Consider the following 15,558-nt stretch of genomic DNA (forward strand, 5'->3'; position numbering starts at 1 on the left):
TCCATTGGGACTGCCATTGTTGTTTTGCAGGCTATGTGACGTCAGAGCTCGGAACTGGGAGTACATCGATCTAGTACGGGTTCACGGGTGAGAAGTCACGTGTTTGACTGCTGTTCCAGTGCACTTTCACAGGTAGAAGGTTGGAAAAACACGGGTTAAGGGGTGCCTGGAATGTGGCATCTATCTACAATCTCAATTAGAAGTGTCAATGGTCCACTTGAGAGATAGGTGGCTGTAATGCACTTATAAATCTGCGATCCGCCATAAAGCAAGAAGAAGAAGAATGCCTCATGTGCCTGCTGCTGTGAAAAACGTTCACAAGAGTTCTGACAGTTCGGACACCACGTGAATCAGAGGTAAAAAATTATAGAAATACTGTTCAGTTTTTTGCACAGACCAATCGTTTTGTGTCTTTACACATCAATGTATCATCACGAGCCGCAGACTTTAATATGGATTTGTCTGTGCATGTTTTTTGTACTCTCATAGATTATGTTGCCATTTGTCATGCATTTTACGACTGAGAGACTTTATCAATTAAAGCTAAAAATCTGAATTTGTGTTCTACTGAAGAAACAAAGTCACTTACATCTTGGATGCCCTGGGGATAAGCAGATAAACATCTCATTTCCATTTTTGGGTGAACTATCCCTTTAACGTTAATTAAATGTGAAAAATACATATGTCACTGCTATACTCTTCCTTCGTCTTTTCAGCAGCGTGCCTATATCACAGTATTTCCACCAACATTAAAGTAAAATAATATGATGTGAATGTTTCTTGTTACAAACCCCAAGTTCTAGAACTACAATTTCCTTGCGTTGAGGCTAATTGTGAGCAATGTGTTTCGGTTCTATGGCAGGCTGGATCAGCACTTAACACAAAACAAAAAATAAATCAAGAATCTGATGTTAGGTCAGACCTGAGGGTCCCTAATAAAAAAACTGAACCCGTTTTCCTAAGCTTGCCATGGCTGGGGAGTGCAGAGTCTAGCCCCAGGTTAATTTATCAGGATTGTCTCAAGGCAAAGTAGCGAAGGACAACGATGTCCTCTCATTTTATAACTCATCTTCTGGCACAGAGAAGTTTGGCAATTTCGATGCAATCTGACCAAATCATAGCTAGATCTTCTCTTTTAGTTTATCCTGAAAGATCTGTAGTAGTACAAAACTACAAAAAAAATGTAACATATAAAAGACAGGAAAGACTAAAAAGAAAAAAAGAAAACAAAAATCACTGCATCCAGTGGTGTGTGAGGTTGTTGGAGTGTGGCTTGTCTTCATATATTGATGTCCTGTTCAGTTTGTATGGTGAAGGTAGATGCGGTTTAAAGCGGAAATACCATTTATAAATCCCTAGAGAATACTATTCCAAACAAATTGTTCCTTGCATCTTTGTTCTCACTGGAAAAAATAGAGGTTCTCTGTCCGAGTAGGACGCAGAAGACTCTCCCTTATTTTATCCGTTCCTCATTGACAGCAGCTGAGAGAAACTCCTGCTCACTCAACTCCTTCCAACTTGCAATATCAGTGTGGATGGCGGGAGACAAAGGACAGAGGAACTCTAAAGAGAAGGTCCTGTTGGACCCCTCTGTCCTGTGTCTCCCTAAACTTGTAACGTTTTCCTACAAAGCCTTTCAGTCGGGCCCAGTGGTAGATACCGAAGGTTGGACCCCTTCTCCGAAGGATGAGCCAGCACCTCCCCCTCCACCATTGCCCTCGGCATCCTCCTGGGAAGGGGACTCATCTTCATTTTGGCCTCCACGGGAGGTGACCGTGGTGGTCTCGGGTGAGGCACTGTGGGACACCTCCTGTGGGGCGCAGCCTGGATGGTTCTTGCGGAAGTGCTGGTTGAGGATTGCCTGGAACGGGAAGCTCTTGCCACAGACATGGCAATGGAAAGGCTTGTTACCTGTATGTTTACGGATGTGGTACTCGAGTTGGTCCTTGCGGGTGTACTTCTTCCCACAGATTCGGCAAACGAAGGGAGTAATGCCCATGTGCAGGCGCATGTGGCGATCTAGGCTGCCCTTCTGGTTGAAGGACTTGCAGCAGTAAATGCAGGTGAGACGGGGGTTGTAGCGGAACCACCGGTCACCAACCTGTTCTCGAAGGTACTCCTCGTATCCCCCCATGTCAAACACGGCTTGTTCCTCTCCCTAATAAGGGAAAGGTGAGAGGTTATGGTTTGTTTTCATGATTCCCACCCCTTTTCCAAATCGAAATGCACTCTGAGTTCGGCACACCACCTGTTCTGAGTATTACGCAACTGCAGGCAATTTAAAGCTTCTTATTTGCTCGATAAGGTGTGCTGATATTGCTTTGAAACTAGGGCTGTATATCACCAGCAAAGTCACAATACTGTTTATCCACAGTGAAGAGAGAGCATGTACACATGGTTGCCAGGTTGACAAAGATAAATAACACACTTGGCAAATATATCCGTAATGCGCAAATGGGAAGTTCTGTTTCAGGGATTATGTCTCTTTATATCAGGCAACCCAGTTGTGTTCCACTGCCGCCAGATTAAACCTTGCTGTAGCCTATATTATGCTCTTTTCATTATTTTTTTTAGAAACTTCTCACTTTCCTACTCCATTTTAAACGTTGTTCTTGTATTCAAATTAAGCGCGGTCCACTGCTGCAAACGTTTCACAATATCGATACTGGGCCATCTGTATCAAATTTCTGTCAAATCTCTGTGACGATACATGGTCTTATCGATTTATTGAACACAGCACTAATTGAAACTACTTCAACTGTGTTCAGAGGTCATAAAAAGTTAAACCAAGGTTTGTTATGTGTATAGGGCCGAGACCTGATCAAGTTTTAATGTTGCCCTACCTGTGAGGTGGGGTGTCGCTGATCGTCAACTCTTCCTGGAGACTCACTCTTGGCTCTCTTGCGATCACCCATCACAACCAGACTTCCTGTTGGACTAAACCTGAAAGAAAACAGTATGGGTTGTATCTTTTACAGGAAACTTGTCAGCAGAAGAACATGGGATACTGTGGTAAATGAGGCACATTTAACCCAGGCAAATTATCACACCTGGACTTCCCAAACGTTATAATCAACATGAAATGACATTTGCAACTACATCCAATTCAGAGTAGAATGGTAAAATACAGGACTGACAACCATATTATGCTGCTGTGTGAATGTGGTGTATATGGTATCATCCTGTACTGACTGGATAATGTAAATGGTTAAAGGGAAAGGGTTGAAAAGTTAGAAGACTTGGTGACATTAGTTGAAATAGTAACTTGTTTCTGAAGTGGAGAAAGGCATTACATTTCAAGTAAAGACCATCAAAACACTTTCATCACAATGAACTGAAGAATTCTGTGCAATAAGACTAAGATTTTACTTTCGTTTTACCAGTGAATGTGAACTTCGGGACGATTTAACACACCTCTCTGTTTCACTGAAGCTACTGGACGGCTGGGAGCTTTTCCCACCTCTTCTTCCTTCCTGCACCAGTGTACTACGTCCTGAGGTGTCAATCATGACCGTCGGCCCTTCCTCGGCCCCACTGCCCTCCTCCGCTGATGCCTGGGTCTCCGCCCCCATCCACTCATCCATCCTTTCAGTCTTAATCCGAAACCCATCCACCATCTGCACGTTCTCCTCTCCACCTCTCTCCACCTCAGTCCCAGTCTCGACATACCACTGTCCGGCTCGGTTAATACGGAGAATGGGCTCTTTCCCAGTTCCCACCTCCTCCGAGCCAATGCCACTGTGCTCCACTATCTGGGGGCTCATGGACTCCCCAGGGGGACTGATCTCTCTGACTTCCCTCACATCACGGATGCTGATCACCCCAGTGTTGCCAATCAATCGGGAACTGGTATGTCTGGGACTTAGGGAGCGGGACCCACCTAACACGGTTCCACCTCTTCCTGACTCAGTGGTCGGGTTGGCGGTCCTGTGGGCCCCGTTCCCAAGCTCCTCTTCCACATCTGACAAACTGATTTTAAAGTGGATTCCCTCTAAAATCTGGGTGCAACGGTCAATAATGTGCTGCATCTGAAGGAAGCTGGCAGCCGTCAGGTAGCTAATGATATCGGCGAGCTGCAAGCACAAGCGTCCCGTGTAGCAAAATGAAAGGAGCTGCTCGAACACGGTTGGGTTGCGGATCACTGATATGGAGACGGTGCTCATCTCGCTCAGTGACATGTGGTCCCTGAAGTAGGGGGAGCTGGCGGCGAGGACCACCTTGTGGGCACGAAAACTATGGCCCTGAACATTGACCACGATGTCACATAGACGGCCCTGTATTCGCAACTGGTTCAGATGCGACAGGACGGAGTTGCTGAAGTCCGGAATATCAAGTTGGATGCTTCCTGCTCGTTCCATGCGGGCTGCCTATTGAGCTGCTCTTCAAGGCTGCTGACAAAAAAACAAGAGAAGTTTAGGACTGTTACAGTGGGACTTTCTGAGCATGTCAGCAATAAAAACCCCATAACAACGACAACAACAGAACATTCAGCATTATAAGCAAACAATGTTAAATATATTTTTAAAAACCCAAATATATTAGACAACAATATTTGAAAATTTGGTCATTTGACAGTCACAGATAACAACACTAGTCAGGTAGGTATTTTAGGGGGGAAAAACATACTTTCAAATATAAATGTTTTTTAAATTAAATTTAAATTTATGCATTTAGCAGACGCTTTTATCCAAAGCGACTTACAGTGCATTCAGGCTAACAATTTTTACCTACCATGTGTTCCCGGGGAATCAAACCCACAACCTTGCGCTTCATAGCACAATGCTCTGCCAAATGAGCTACAGGAACACTGAATATAATAACTAAATACAGTTTTATGTCTTCAAATAGATACTTTAGCAATAAATTATGTTTAAAATTAAACTGTGACGCTAATCACATCTCACTTTACATGCTCAAAAACAGGATGAAAATCACTTTTTTCCCCATTACTCTGAATAAAAAAAAATTAAATCACATTTCTTTTAGCCAAACTTTTTCTGTCCAAAATCCAATCCTATCAGAGTATGTATTTTATTTGATAAATAATTGACTAGTGGGACCAATATTCTTGGTACCTATTGCGCTTACATGTGGAAAGAGCCACCTGGCTCATCATTTTTATTTTTATTTGTCAGCATTTCTGAATCTGACATCTCTTCAGCTTAATATGTCTTATGGGACAGAAAAGTTTCCAGTCTGTACACCTCACAATATCAGCAGATGCAATCCGTCAATATTTTTTGTGTAGTTTCATTATAACTGCATATTTGGCCACAATTTTCATCAGACATGCTATATAGTAGGTAAGTGCACACATTCAAGGTGGTACAAAATGGCTTGTGGATAAAATCCCCCATTTAACTTCCTGTGAAGTCATATGCCGATGTACACTTGTTCCCTTAGCAGTCTGCAGTGCAAACACTTAAAGCTGCAGTCTGTAACTTTTTTTGGTTAAAAATTATCCGAAATCAATATTTGAGCAAGTACATAACCAGCTGGTGTTCAAAACTATCACCTTACTTTGTTTCACACCAGTTAGCTTATATAATGTTTTCTAATTTGAGTGGTACAGGTAGGATATTGCTGTAAATTGGAGCATGTTGCTGAGTCATTTCGTCATGTCTGTGAACATACAGAAGTTGTCCTGGCTACTAGACTATATCGCATGTGAAGATCCTGCACGTGGCAGATCGTTTATACCTCTTCCTCAGTTGGTCAGAACAAATGTGGCAGACTTGTTACTTATTGGTTCAGATGACAATACATGGTGAAAATTCTTATTTGGGTCTTATATTACAAGACGTAGGCTAGAATATGTGATTGCGAAGTACAGTAAATACCCACACCGGAGCGGTGACTGACAGCCAGCCACACATACTCCTCAAAACATTAGTTTCATCTGCACTGGAGCCGTGCCGGAGCACAACCCACGCAAGGAAGATAATTCCGCACACAGCTGCAATTGCAGGTTTTCAGGCGACAAAGAGGCAAAATTTACGACTGCAGCTTTAATAACTTAAAGGTGCTGTATGTAGGATTGACAACGAGTGGTTGAACTAGGTATTGCAGACTGTAGCATTGTTTGTTAACTTAGCATGTTTCTTAAATATCTGCAAACATATGATAGATATGCTTTAGTAAAGTCAAAAACGTACATACAGCACTGTAGTGGCCAAATTTTCTTAAGTCCACTTTGCACGACGTGACTGAGCAATTTAAACATACCCATTCATTTGCAAAAAATCACACACATTTTTTTTTTCGTAACACTTTACATTACAATGTACCATGTTGAAAAGCTACAGAACTAAGCTAAATGAATAGGTTAACCAGAGCAATTACAACAACCTGTTTAATTACAAGCGTATGTACTTACAAGCAATTTCAATATTTGTTATTATTAACATTCAAAAACCATGAAGTTGCGTAATTACATAGTAGCATTGCAACAATGACAATGTAATGTAAAGTATGACCCAATTTTCTTTAAGAAAGTTAGATTTGTAGTGAGATGCAAATGGTTTACCTCACCTTTTTAATAAGAGGCACAAAAATCGCTCTCCTATATTGTTCGGCACACTTGCACTTCTTTATGGTTACAAATCACAGCTGTTAGAGAGCAAAGTTGACATTTTTCTGATTGCATAGCTCAGGAGGATTGATTCGCAGTGTTACTTTGTCTCTCTCTGTTTTTGACATAGTATCGGCGGACGGCGCAGAGCAGCTGTAACCGGCGGCGTGGCACCTCAGTTCGGCTCCAGTAACTCACTGCAGCGCGGTGATGCGATGAAGCCTAACCGAGAAACACGCACACACCCCGGCGCAGAGCGGGCAGGGAGGTGCCTTACCCCAGTCCACGCCAAATTTATAGATATAAAAAAAAACGGAACACCAAAATACGATTTTCCTTTCACGACAGCCTGTTCTGAGTTATTTGGCATTGAATTTCCTCATTTTACGACCACTATTTCTCGTTATACTTATCGCCAGGGATTCTGCTGTCGCTTTCGGTTCCTCCGCCGCTCTCATATTCCCCCATGTATAACATGAGCCAATGTACAGAAAATGGCACTCTGGGAAATGTAGTTCTGTCACACCTCAGCCATAGCAACCAAAAATGGAGAAATTACGCGAGAGGGACTCACGCTCCCATAATGCTTTGCTTTACCATCGCTGTGAAAGTGGGTAAAGAGTTTGGTTGCATTTTTTGATGACAGTTGCTTCCTCTATTGTATGTGTGAGGGAATATATAAAGATATAAACAAACAGATATTTGCTTGCTGAAATACTGTAAGCCGTTATAAACATTAACATGTTGCATTTTATTAATAAATTATTACATAAATGTAAAAGAAAGTCTTGTTGCAGGGCAACGCAGGCCCATTCCATGACATCAATAGAACTGAACCCAATGAACCCGTGAAAAAAATAGTAATGTGTCTTAACTAACAAAGTGATATAATTATCCATTATTCATACCTTGCCATCCGTGATTTGCACTGTATTCACACAATGAAGCCTTAAGTATATTCAAAATATTGCATTACTATTTTATTATCATTATTATTGCATGTTATAGTTATATTGTCATATAACTATATTGTCAACACGTTTTCATCACGGAGTTAAAAAAAGACATCTTTGTTCCCACCAATTTAACTTGTTACACTAATTTGAGTAATTATCAGAGTTTCAAACAGAATCTCTTCATCAGTAATCAAATCATAAGTGATAGGCTGCAATTAAACTTTTCAGTTTTAATGTTTTTTTTTTGTTTTACAGTCTATTATAATAATAACACTTGATAATTAACAAAGGATAATAATTTTATCATTTAGGAAAATGATGATATGCGGCACTGCAATCCCCATTTCTGTGTTTGTAAGCAAAGTGGTAGTTGATTCATAACATATTCATAAATCAGTATCAATATTTTAGATTTAAATATATATGGATGTAAAAAGGAAAGTGTGCACTGGATAATTACACACAAACACAAACAGCAGATTGCTTACAGTAGCAGTATTATGAAGTAATATTGTGAAACTGTTTCAGAAAACCGTAATATTATTCCATACATTTAAATTTATACCTGTATTTTTAGTGTAAAAATGTACATATACTATATATATATATATATATATATATATATTAAGATTTGCTATTGGTTTAGTATCATTATGAAAATTAAAAGCTAAAGAAGATGCCATTTTAATAGTTATCCACTAGGTGGCGCTCTTTACTTATATATAGGAGAATTGTTTGCTTCTGTAAAGAAATCAGAATTATTATATTTACATTGCATTTTATTGTCCTGGGTGCTTTTCAGGAATTTATAATTTAGTTGCATAGATAGTCATATTATTTATACAGTTTTATTTTACAGCTACATTGGAGTTCAAGGTTTGAGAACACTTGTGAAAATCCTTATTTAGATTATTTCTAAATGTACAAATGAATCATGTATAAATAATTTTTAATAGCAAATCATATCTGCACCATATCAATTTGAGGTTAATAATTAGTAACTGAAATAATTAACATGAAAATTTAAGATGAATTTCTGTAGGTCTCTCTTTAGTCTAATGACAGCAGCGCTTAAGCAGATTGGTTTTACATCTTGAGCTTCAAAGAACATTTATTTTCAGGTTTAAATTTTAAAAATGTATTCTGCATTGCAGATGATAGAATTTGTTCGAAAAGCTGGAGATCATACTGAATGGTATAAATGGTCTCCAGCTTTTGGAACCAATTCTAAATACGAAGCAAAACATTTAAATGTAATTTTAAATGGAAACAAATCACAACTCTGATTGCTTTTTCTTCAACAATATTTATTAACAACTAACAGAACGAAAACACATGGACTAGATGTTACAATGTGCAACACTGAACAGGGATAACACTGGCTCATGATTCGATTGTATATACGAGGAACAGATGGATAAATACAAGCCGGTACATTGATTCTGTTTCAGAAAATTCACATTAATCTTAAAATCTCCAGATCTTTCCATCCCATCAAATGAACTTCATTAGAGTTGAGCCGTGCAACCCAGCGAAGACAAAACTAACCCTGCAGGATAGATCAATGTGCACGAGCTATGATACATGGCGTACTATCAAAGTAAAATAATAAAATATATTTACAATTAATTAACACAACACTTAGTTCCATCCCTCCAAGTTTCAGATTTACTGGAACTTTTTCAATATAAATTAATATTGGCAGCTAATGTACATGCACACTCTTCTACAACAACAGTTTATTTGTTGAAAGGTGAAAAAAAATACATTTACAAAATACATTCTGGATCAGGGGCAAAATAACATCCTAAAACCAAATAGTGTTAACTCAAAGAAATACAAGTACCTTTCGACCGCATTTCTTCAATTTTATTCCAAAAATGTAGTACAAGCAATCATAAACAAGCTAGTATGTTTCACATCAATCCATTTTAGGCAGAGTCAGTAATGTCTATGTTGGTTCTCAAGGAGCAATTCCCAGAAAAGTGCTTCCATTTGACAGGGATACAAATAATAATAATAACTGAATAATGGTTGGTTAAGTGCTTCCCTAAGTTGTAGAAAAGTTCAGGCGATCTGTCAGAAATTGCAGAAGTTTTTAATGTAGGTGCAAGCCAAGACTTCCAACAAATCCTGGTTTCTCCCAGCCTTCCTCTACCATTAAGGATAACAAACAACGAAGACGCCAAACAAACACACTCACTTGCACACACACTCGAGACGTAAATGTACACAAAATGTCCCTTTAAGAAGAAGAGGTGATATTCCCAGAAGAAACTATGGTTTCTCTGGGCGAGTATTCGGGCTCATCCTTATTGGGGTGGGAGGAGTTGTCCGACTTGCTCCTGCTGAATTCGGCGCCAATGATGGGCCTGGAGAACTTGCCCGCCGCTTGGTCGCAGACGCCACAGTTGAGCATCCTGATGAAGGCCCGGCGCATCTCGTTGCTGGTCAGGGTGTAGATCAGAGGGTTCATGGCGGAGTTGAGCACAGCCAAAGCTAGGAACCACTCAGCCTTGTAGAGGATCGGGCAAGTGCGGATCTGGCAGGCCACATCGAGCAGAAGCAAGATGAAGAGCGGCGCCCAACACGCGATGAAGCAGCTCAACACGATGATGACGGTCTTCAGGAGGGCCATGGACTTCTCCGAACTCTTGTTGCTGCAGCGGCCATTAGCGACCTTGCGGAAGACCAGCTTGCGGCTCCGTGTGCGGACCAGAGCGTAGATGCGGGCGTACAAGATGACGATGGCCATGAGGATGACGCTGAATACGGTGGTGCAGAAGAGGATGTAGGTCTTGTGGTAGAGGGGCAAAACTGTAGAGCAGTTGTTCATGCTCTCAATGCAGTTCCAACCCATAATTGGTAAACCGCCCAAGATGGCAGCGATGAACCACACCGTGCTGATGAGCATGAAGACCCGGCACGTCTTGCCATTGTTGTGGAGCTTCATCTTCAACATGGTCAGGTGTCGCTCGATAGCAATGGCCAAGAGACTGAACACTGAAGCGGCCAGAGCCACAAACATACTCCCCTCCCTGAAAAACCACTGCATTGGGGTCAACTTATACGTGTTGGCTCCTGACAGCAAGATGTTCGCCGTGTACACCACCCCGGCCAGCAAGTCTGACAGGGCCAAGTTCCCGATGAAGTAGTACATGGGCTTGTGGAACTTCTTGGTCTTCCAAATGGTGAGGAGAACCAGAACATTTTCCAGGATGATGAAGCAGCACACGATGATGAAGACGACAGAGTCCGCTCTGAGTCCCGGGTCCTTGTCGACCTTGCGAAATTTCCCAGTGAAGTTGTAGTGTCTGGCGATTAGGTCATCCATGGTTAGCAGTGGCTTGATAGATTTAAATCCAACGTGCAAGCCACCACAGGCCACAGTGGGGTGCTGGTGGACTTGGGATGCCGGGTATCCAGTTCTCCTTTTAGTATGATGTCATGTAAGTAAGGTTCTTTCAAGTCAGGTAAAAATCCTTAGAGAGGATGAATGTAGTCCACAAATCCAACAACTGCATCATGAAAACACTATAAGAGATAAATAACGGTAGATTAGACCACTAGAACGGCATATTGGTATAACACCATATTATTAATTTTATATCATTATGTTAAACATATAAACACAGCTTCATTGAAAACTTCAAAGTGACAAAATTTGAAAACTAAAATCTCAAAATGATGGGTAGTTTACTATTTCAAAGCGAAGCATGTAGATGAAAACGTTTAGTTAAGAAGTTTCATATATCGCATGTGAAGAGAAGACATTCGATAAATAAGTCTTTTTCTTAATACGAATCGAATCGATGTCAAACTCAGACATGCCAAGAGATGCCACAACCGAGATTTAAAAAAAGAAAATCTACAAATAAGACGATTAAACTGCTATATCGTATAACAACATTCTAAATAGACTTCTGGAGAAATAAAACATCTAGCTTAAACTAATTATAATACTGTAACAGATTCTGTTATTATGTACTTATTGTGTCTAAAAAAATAAAATAACTAACTTTTTGTTAACCGGTAAAAAATAGCTGCACATGGAAATAAGAGCGAAAAAGAATCACGCTAATTAAATTTTGTCAAATTTTAAATAGGCTATTTGTTATTTGAATGCTCGATATCCTTTTGCGAATAGCTACTAATTTCAACACTGTCAAATTTGTACGACGTATTCACGATTAAACTTGTCTGTTACTCTAATGTTTAAAAGCCATTCGCGATATTACGAACTTTCATTGTAAAACTTAAGACTTACAGATGGTTAAGATCGCTGTCGCTTGACATTCAAAAAGTTAAAGGTGGACAAGAAGAGTTTCTCTTACCTTTAAATTCCAGACCAAACGTCTTGACAGTTTAATCCTACAATATTGATGCAATATGACCAGATATCAAAGGTGCAGTATTTATCGCATCGCAGGAGTCTCGTGTGGAGGACTGTAGGGTAACTTCTCTCTGACTGGAGAAAGACCGGCCAGCCAATGCTCCTCTCTCCGCGGTTCAGCCCACCAGAATTAATGCCCTCCCCTTCCCTCAGTCTCATTAGCCTCTTATTATTCCACAGCACCCAAAGCTCTCTCCAAGACATTCCAAAGCAATATGCTGGATTCTGGAAACAGACTGGCATCAGTTCAAACATTGTGATAATAATGAATAGCTCAAAGCAATAACTTTTAAACATAAATCTCTACACACAATAAAAAAGAAAAAAAAGCAGTTGGATATTGTCTCATGATTTCATATAAGATTAGTTTAATTTATATTTTAATAATCTTAATCATTTTTAAATATAGATGTTAAACATAAAAAAATATAATGAGTAATATAATAACAAAGTAATAAAAAACAGCAATCTCATCATTATTTAATTAATTACTATTTGCAACTATAAATAACTACAATTAATATAAATATAACTACAAATAATTTAGCAATATTGTAATAATTATTAAATAGAGGTGAAATATAAATAAATATGTGTGTGTGTGTGTGTATATATATATATACACACACACATTTATATATATGTGTGTGTGTGTGTGTGTAATTATTATTACTGATGAATAATAATTAATATAAAGGTTGAATATAAACCATATCATTATTTATAGTTCATTATAGAAGTAGATCTGATGTGTATTATGTCAAATAAATTCAGATTAACCTCATATCCCGTGTTCTTTTGTCTCTTCCTATGGGAATGTCCCAGCTGTGAACAGACTCACCCCAAACACCATGAGCTGAAGCGGGTGGGCTGGCCAAGCATGACTGCTCATCTACCCCCCATTTGCCCTAATTTCAGCTCAGCATTAATCACATGTGCTGCCCGATCTGTTCAGGTCTGCTGCTCTCAGTGGCCCCTAAAACCCTAGTGCGGGTCCAGCGGCCAGCGCCTCCCAGAGCAAGGGACTATTGTGAGGGAAGTGCTTTGATGTGTCAGGGATTTGCACCTCTGAGGAACATCTTCATAGCTGGATTAGTAGATTAGTTCAGTTAGGAGTGATCTTCATCTTGAGATATATTTATGAATGTTTTGAGAAAAGTGACCCCAAAAAGTATTAAGCCACACTTGAGTCATTGTTCATCCATCCAGCCGTAAAACCCTCCGTCCATTCCTTCTTTCACAGCAGTCACTCGGATGTGTGGCAGGCCAAACTGAGGTTAAAAAGTAAAACAAAAGAAATTGTGATCACTCTGCCTGATCACCATCATTTGGGAAAAACAGACCCTTCTAGGGTTTTCTGAGTGGTTGCTTAAAGTTATGTCTTCATGAGTGACTGATTGTTCATTTTTTGGTGTTTGACAGGGTATTTTGAATGGTTGCTAGGGTGTTCCTGTGTTGTTAGGTTGTTGCTAGGGTCTTCAGTCATTATCTTAAAGATATGTCCTCAATGATTGTTCATTTGTTGGTGGTTGTTAGGGTGTTTCTGTGTTGTTACGTGGTCGCTAGGGTGTTTCCATGTGTTATTGCTAGGGTGTTCAGTCACAGGATTTTAAAGATTAATCCTCAAAAGTGATTATTCATTTGTTGGTGGTTGCTAGGGTGTTTCAATGTGTTGTTACGTGGTCGCTAGGGTGTTTCCATGTGTTGTCAGGTTGTTGCTAGGGTGTTCAGTCACAGGATTTTAAAGATTCATCCTCAAGACTGATTGTTCATTTGTTGGTGGTTGCTAGGGTGTTTCTGTGTGTTGTTACGTGGTCGCTAGGGTGTTTCCATGTAAAAGTGAAAGTGACGTGACATTCAGCCAAGTATGGTGACCCATACTCAGAATTTGTGCTCTGCATTTAACCCATCCGAAGTGCACACACACAGCGCAGTGAACACACACACACACACACTGTGAACACACACCCGGAGCAGTGGGCAGCCATTTATGCTGCAGTGCCCAGGGAGCAGTTGGGGGTTCGATGCCTTGCTCAAGGGCACCTAAGTCGTGGTATTGAGGGTGGAGAGAGCACTGTACATGCACTCCCCCCACCTACAATTCCTGCCGACCCAAGACTCGAACTCACAACTTTTCGATTGCGAGTCCGACTCTCTAACCATTAGGCCACGACTTCCCATAAACAGTGTAGTCGGCAGGACTTTTTTTGTTGTTAGGGTGTTCAATCACAGGATTTTAAAGATTCATCCTCAAAAGTGATTGTTCATTTGTTGGTGGTTGCTAGGGTGTTTCCGTGTGTTGTTACGTGGTCGCTAGGGTGTTTCCATCTGTTGTCAGGTTGTTGCTAGGGTGTTCAGTCACAGGATTTTAGAGATTCATCCTCAAGAGTGATTTGTTGGCAATTGCTAGATTGTTCTGAGTGGTTGCTAGGGTATTTTGGGTGATTGCTAAGGCATTTTTACTCTCTGGTTAGAGTATACTGGGTGATTTATGGCATTGCTAGGCAGTTTATAGGGCATTTCTATCTAGTTGCTGTGTGTTGTTAGGTGGCTACTAGTGTGTTGATAGAGTATCAATATACAGTTGCTGGAGTGTTTTGGGTGGTTGCCACGGTATTCAGTCACAGAATTCTAAAAACATATACTCTGAAGAGATTGTTCATTGTTAGTGGTTGCCAGGGTGTTATGAGTGGTTGCTCAGTGGTTTCTAGGGAGTTCTAGGTGGTTGTCATTGTATTTCTATGTGCAGAGCTGTGTAAATAGCTTACAAATTGTAATCTGTTACTGATTCCAAATTCTATGACAAAAAATGTAGTTAGTAACATAACCCGTTACATCACAGATTTAAGGTAATATAATCATCTTGTACCATATCAATACAAAAATACAAAGCATAAGAAAATATATTCCATTTGTTGTTATCAACAACATGAAGGTAGGTTATTTTAGAAAAGAACATTTAAAAAATAAACAAGAGGAATTAAGGAGAATCAATAAATTATGAATAAAGTATTGCTATAGCGTGAATAATATATAATCATGTAATCCATAAAAGTAACTGTAGTCTGATTACAAGCATTTTAAAATGTAAAAAAGTACTTAATTTTTTGAATATGATTATGTAATCCGTTACTACCCAGCTCTGTTTGTGTTCTTTGTTTAGCCACATAATCTTTAAGACACGTCCTCAAGAGTGACTGTTCTTGTTAAAGCGGCTTCTTTAAAGATCAGATCGAGAGGTCAAGGTTGCAAGAGGTCAAAGGTCACACACCAGGCGCTGCTGTGAGAAACCCTGCCAGCTGTATATTTTTCGGAGCGACTCGGTGGGAAGGGAGGGGGGGACAAAGTTGAAGATGGAGCACTATTTTTAATGGTGTTTCTCTGACTTCACCTATGGTACGGTTTCACCGCTTCAGGAAAGCCAATAGTCCCATTGGGGGCAGAAGAATTCGCTGTGTCTTCTAAGAAAGCTCTTCAAAACATTTCTGAGCACCGACGCGACACGTGATGTGTGTATGTGATGTGTGTGTGAGATATCGTGACATTTGTTTCTTTCCTTTTCCCAGCCTTTCACCTAACATGTCATGTGTTTCCTGTCAACTACGCACCCCATTTGTTCCCATACCAACTATGGGCAG

General features: G+C 40.1%; 2 protein-coding genes across 2 annotated transcripts; both read right to left on the reverse strand.

Moving 5' to 3' along the window:
- Positions 1 to 1,122: 1,122 nt before the first annotated feature.
- LOC132159751 (zinc finger and BTB domain-containing protein 37-like) lies at positions 1,123 to 7,023 on the reverse strand. The gene is made up of 4 exons (XM_059569348.1): positions 6,532 to 7,023; positions 3,415 to 4,388; positions 2,844 to 2,943; positions 1,123 to 2,158 (listed from the first exon to the last, which is right to left on the reverse strand). Exons 2-4 carry the CDS (start codon positions 4,356 to 4,358, stop codon positions 1,637 to 1,639), a joined length of 1,566 nt encoding a protein of 521 aa, XP_059425331.1. The 5' UTR covers positions 4,359 to 4,388; positions 6,532 to 7,023; the 3' UTR covers positions 1,123 to 1,636.
- Positions 7,024 to 8,813: 1,790 nt separating this feature from the next.
- Positions 8,814 to 12,037, reverse strand: LOC132159752 (sphingosine 1-phosphate receptor 1). The gene is made up of 2 exons (XM_059569349.1): positions 11,862 to 12,037; positions 8,814 to 11,061 (listed from the first exon to the last, which is right to left on the reverse strand). Exon 2 carries the CDS (start codon positions 10,859 to 10,861, stop codon positions 9,773 to 9,775), a length of 1,089 nt encoding a protein of 362 aa, XP_059425332.1. The 5' UTR covers positions 10,862 to 11,061; positions 11,862 to 12,037; the 3' UTR covers positions 8,814 to 9,772.
- Positions 12,038 to 15,558: the final 3,521 nt, after the last annotated feature.

Source organism: Carassius carassius, chromosome 16 (genome assembly GCF_963082965.1).
Source record: "Carassius carassius chromosome 16, fCarCar2.1, whole genome shotgun sequence".
In the NCBI taxonomy this organism is placed as follows: domain Eukaryota; kingdom Metazoa; phylum Chordata; class Actinopteri; order Cypriniformes; family Cyprinidae; genus Carassius; species Carassius carassius.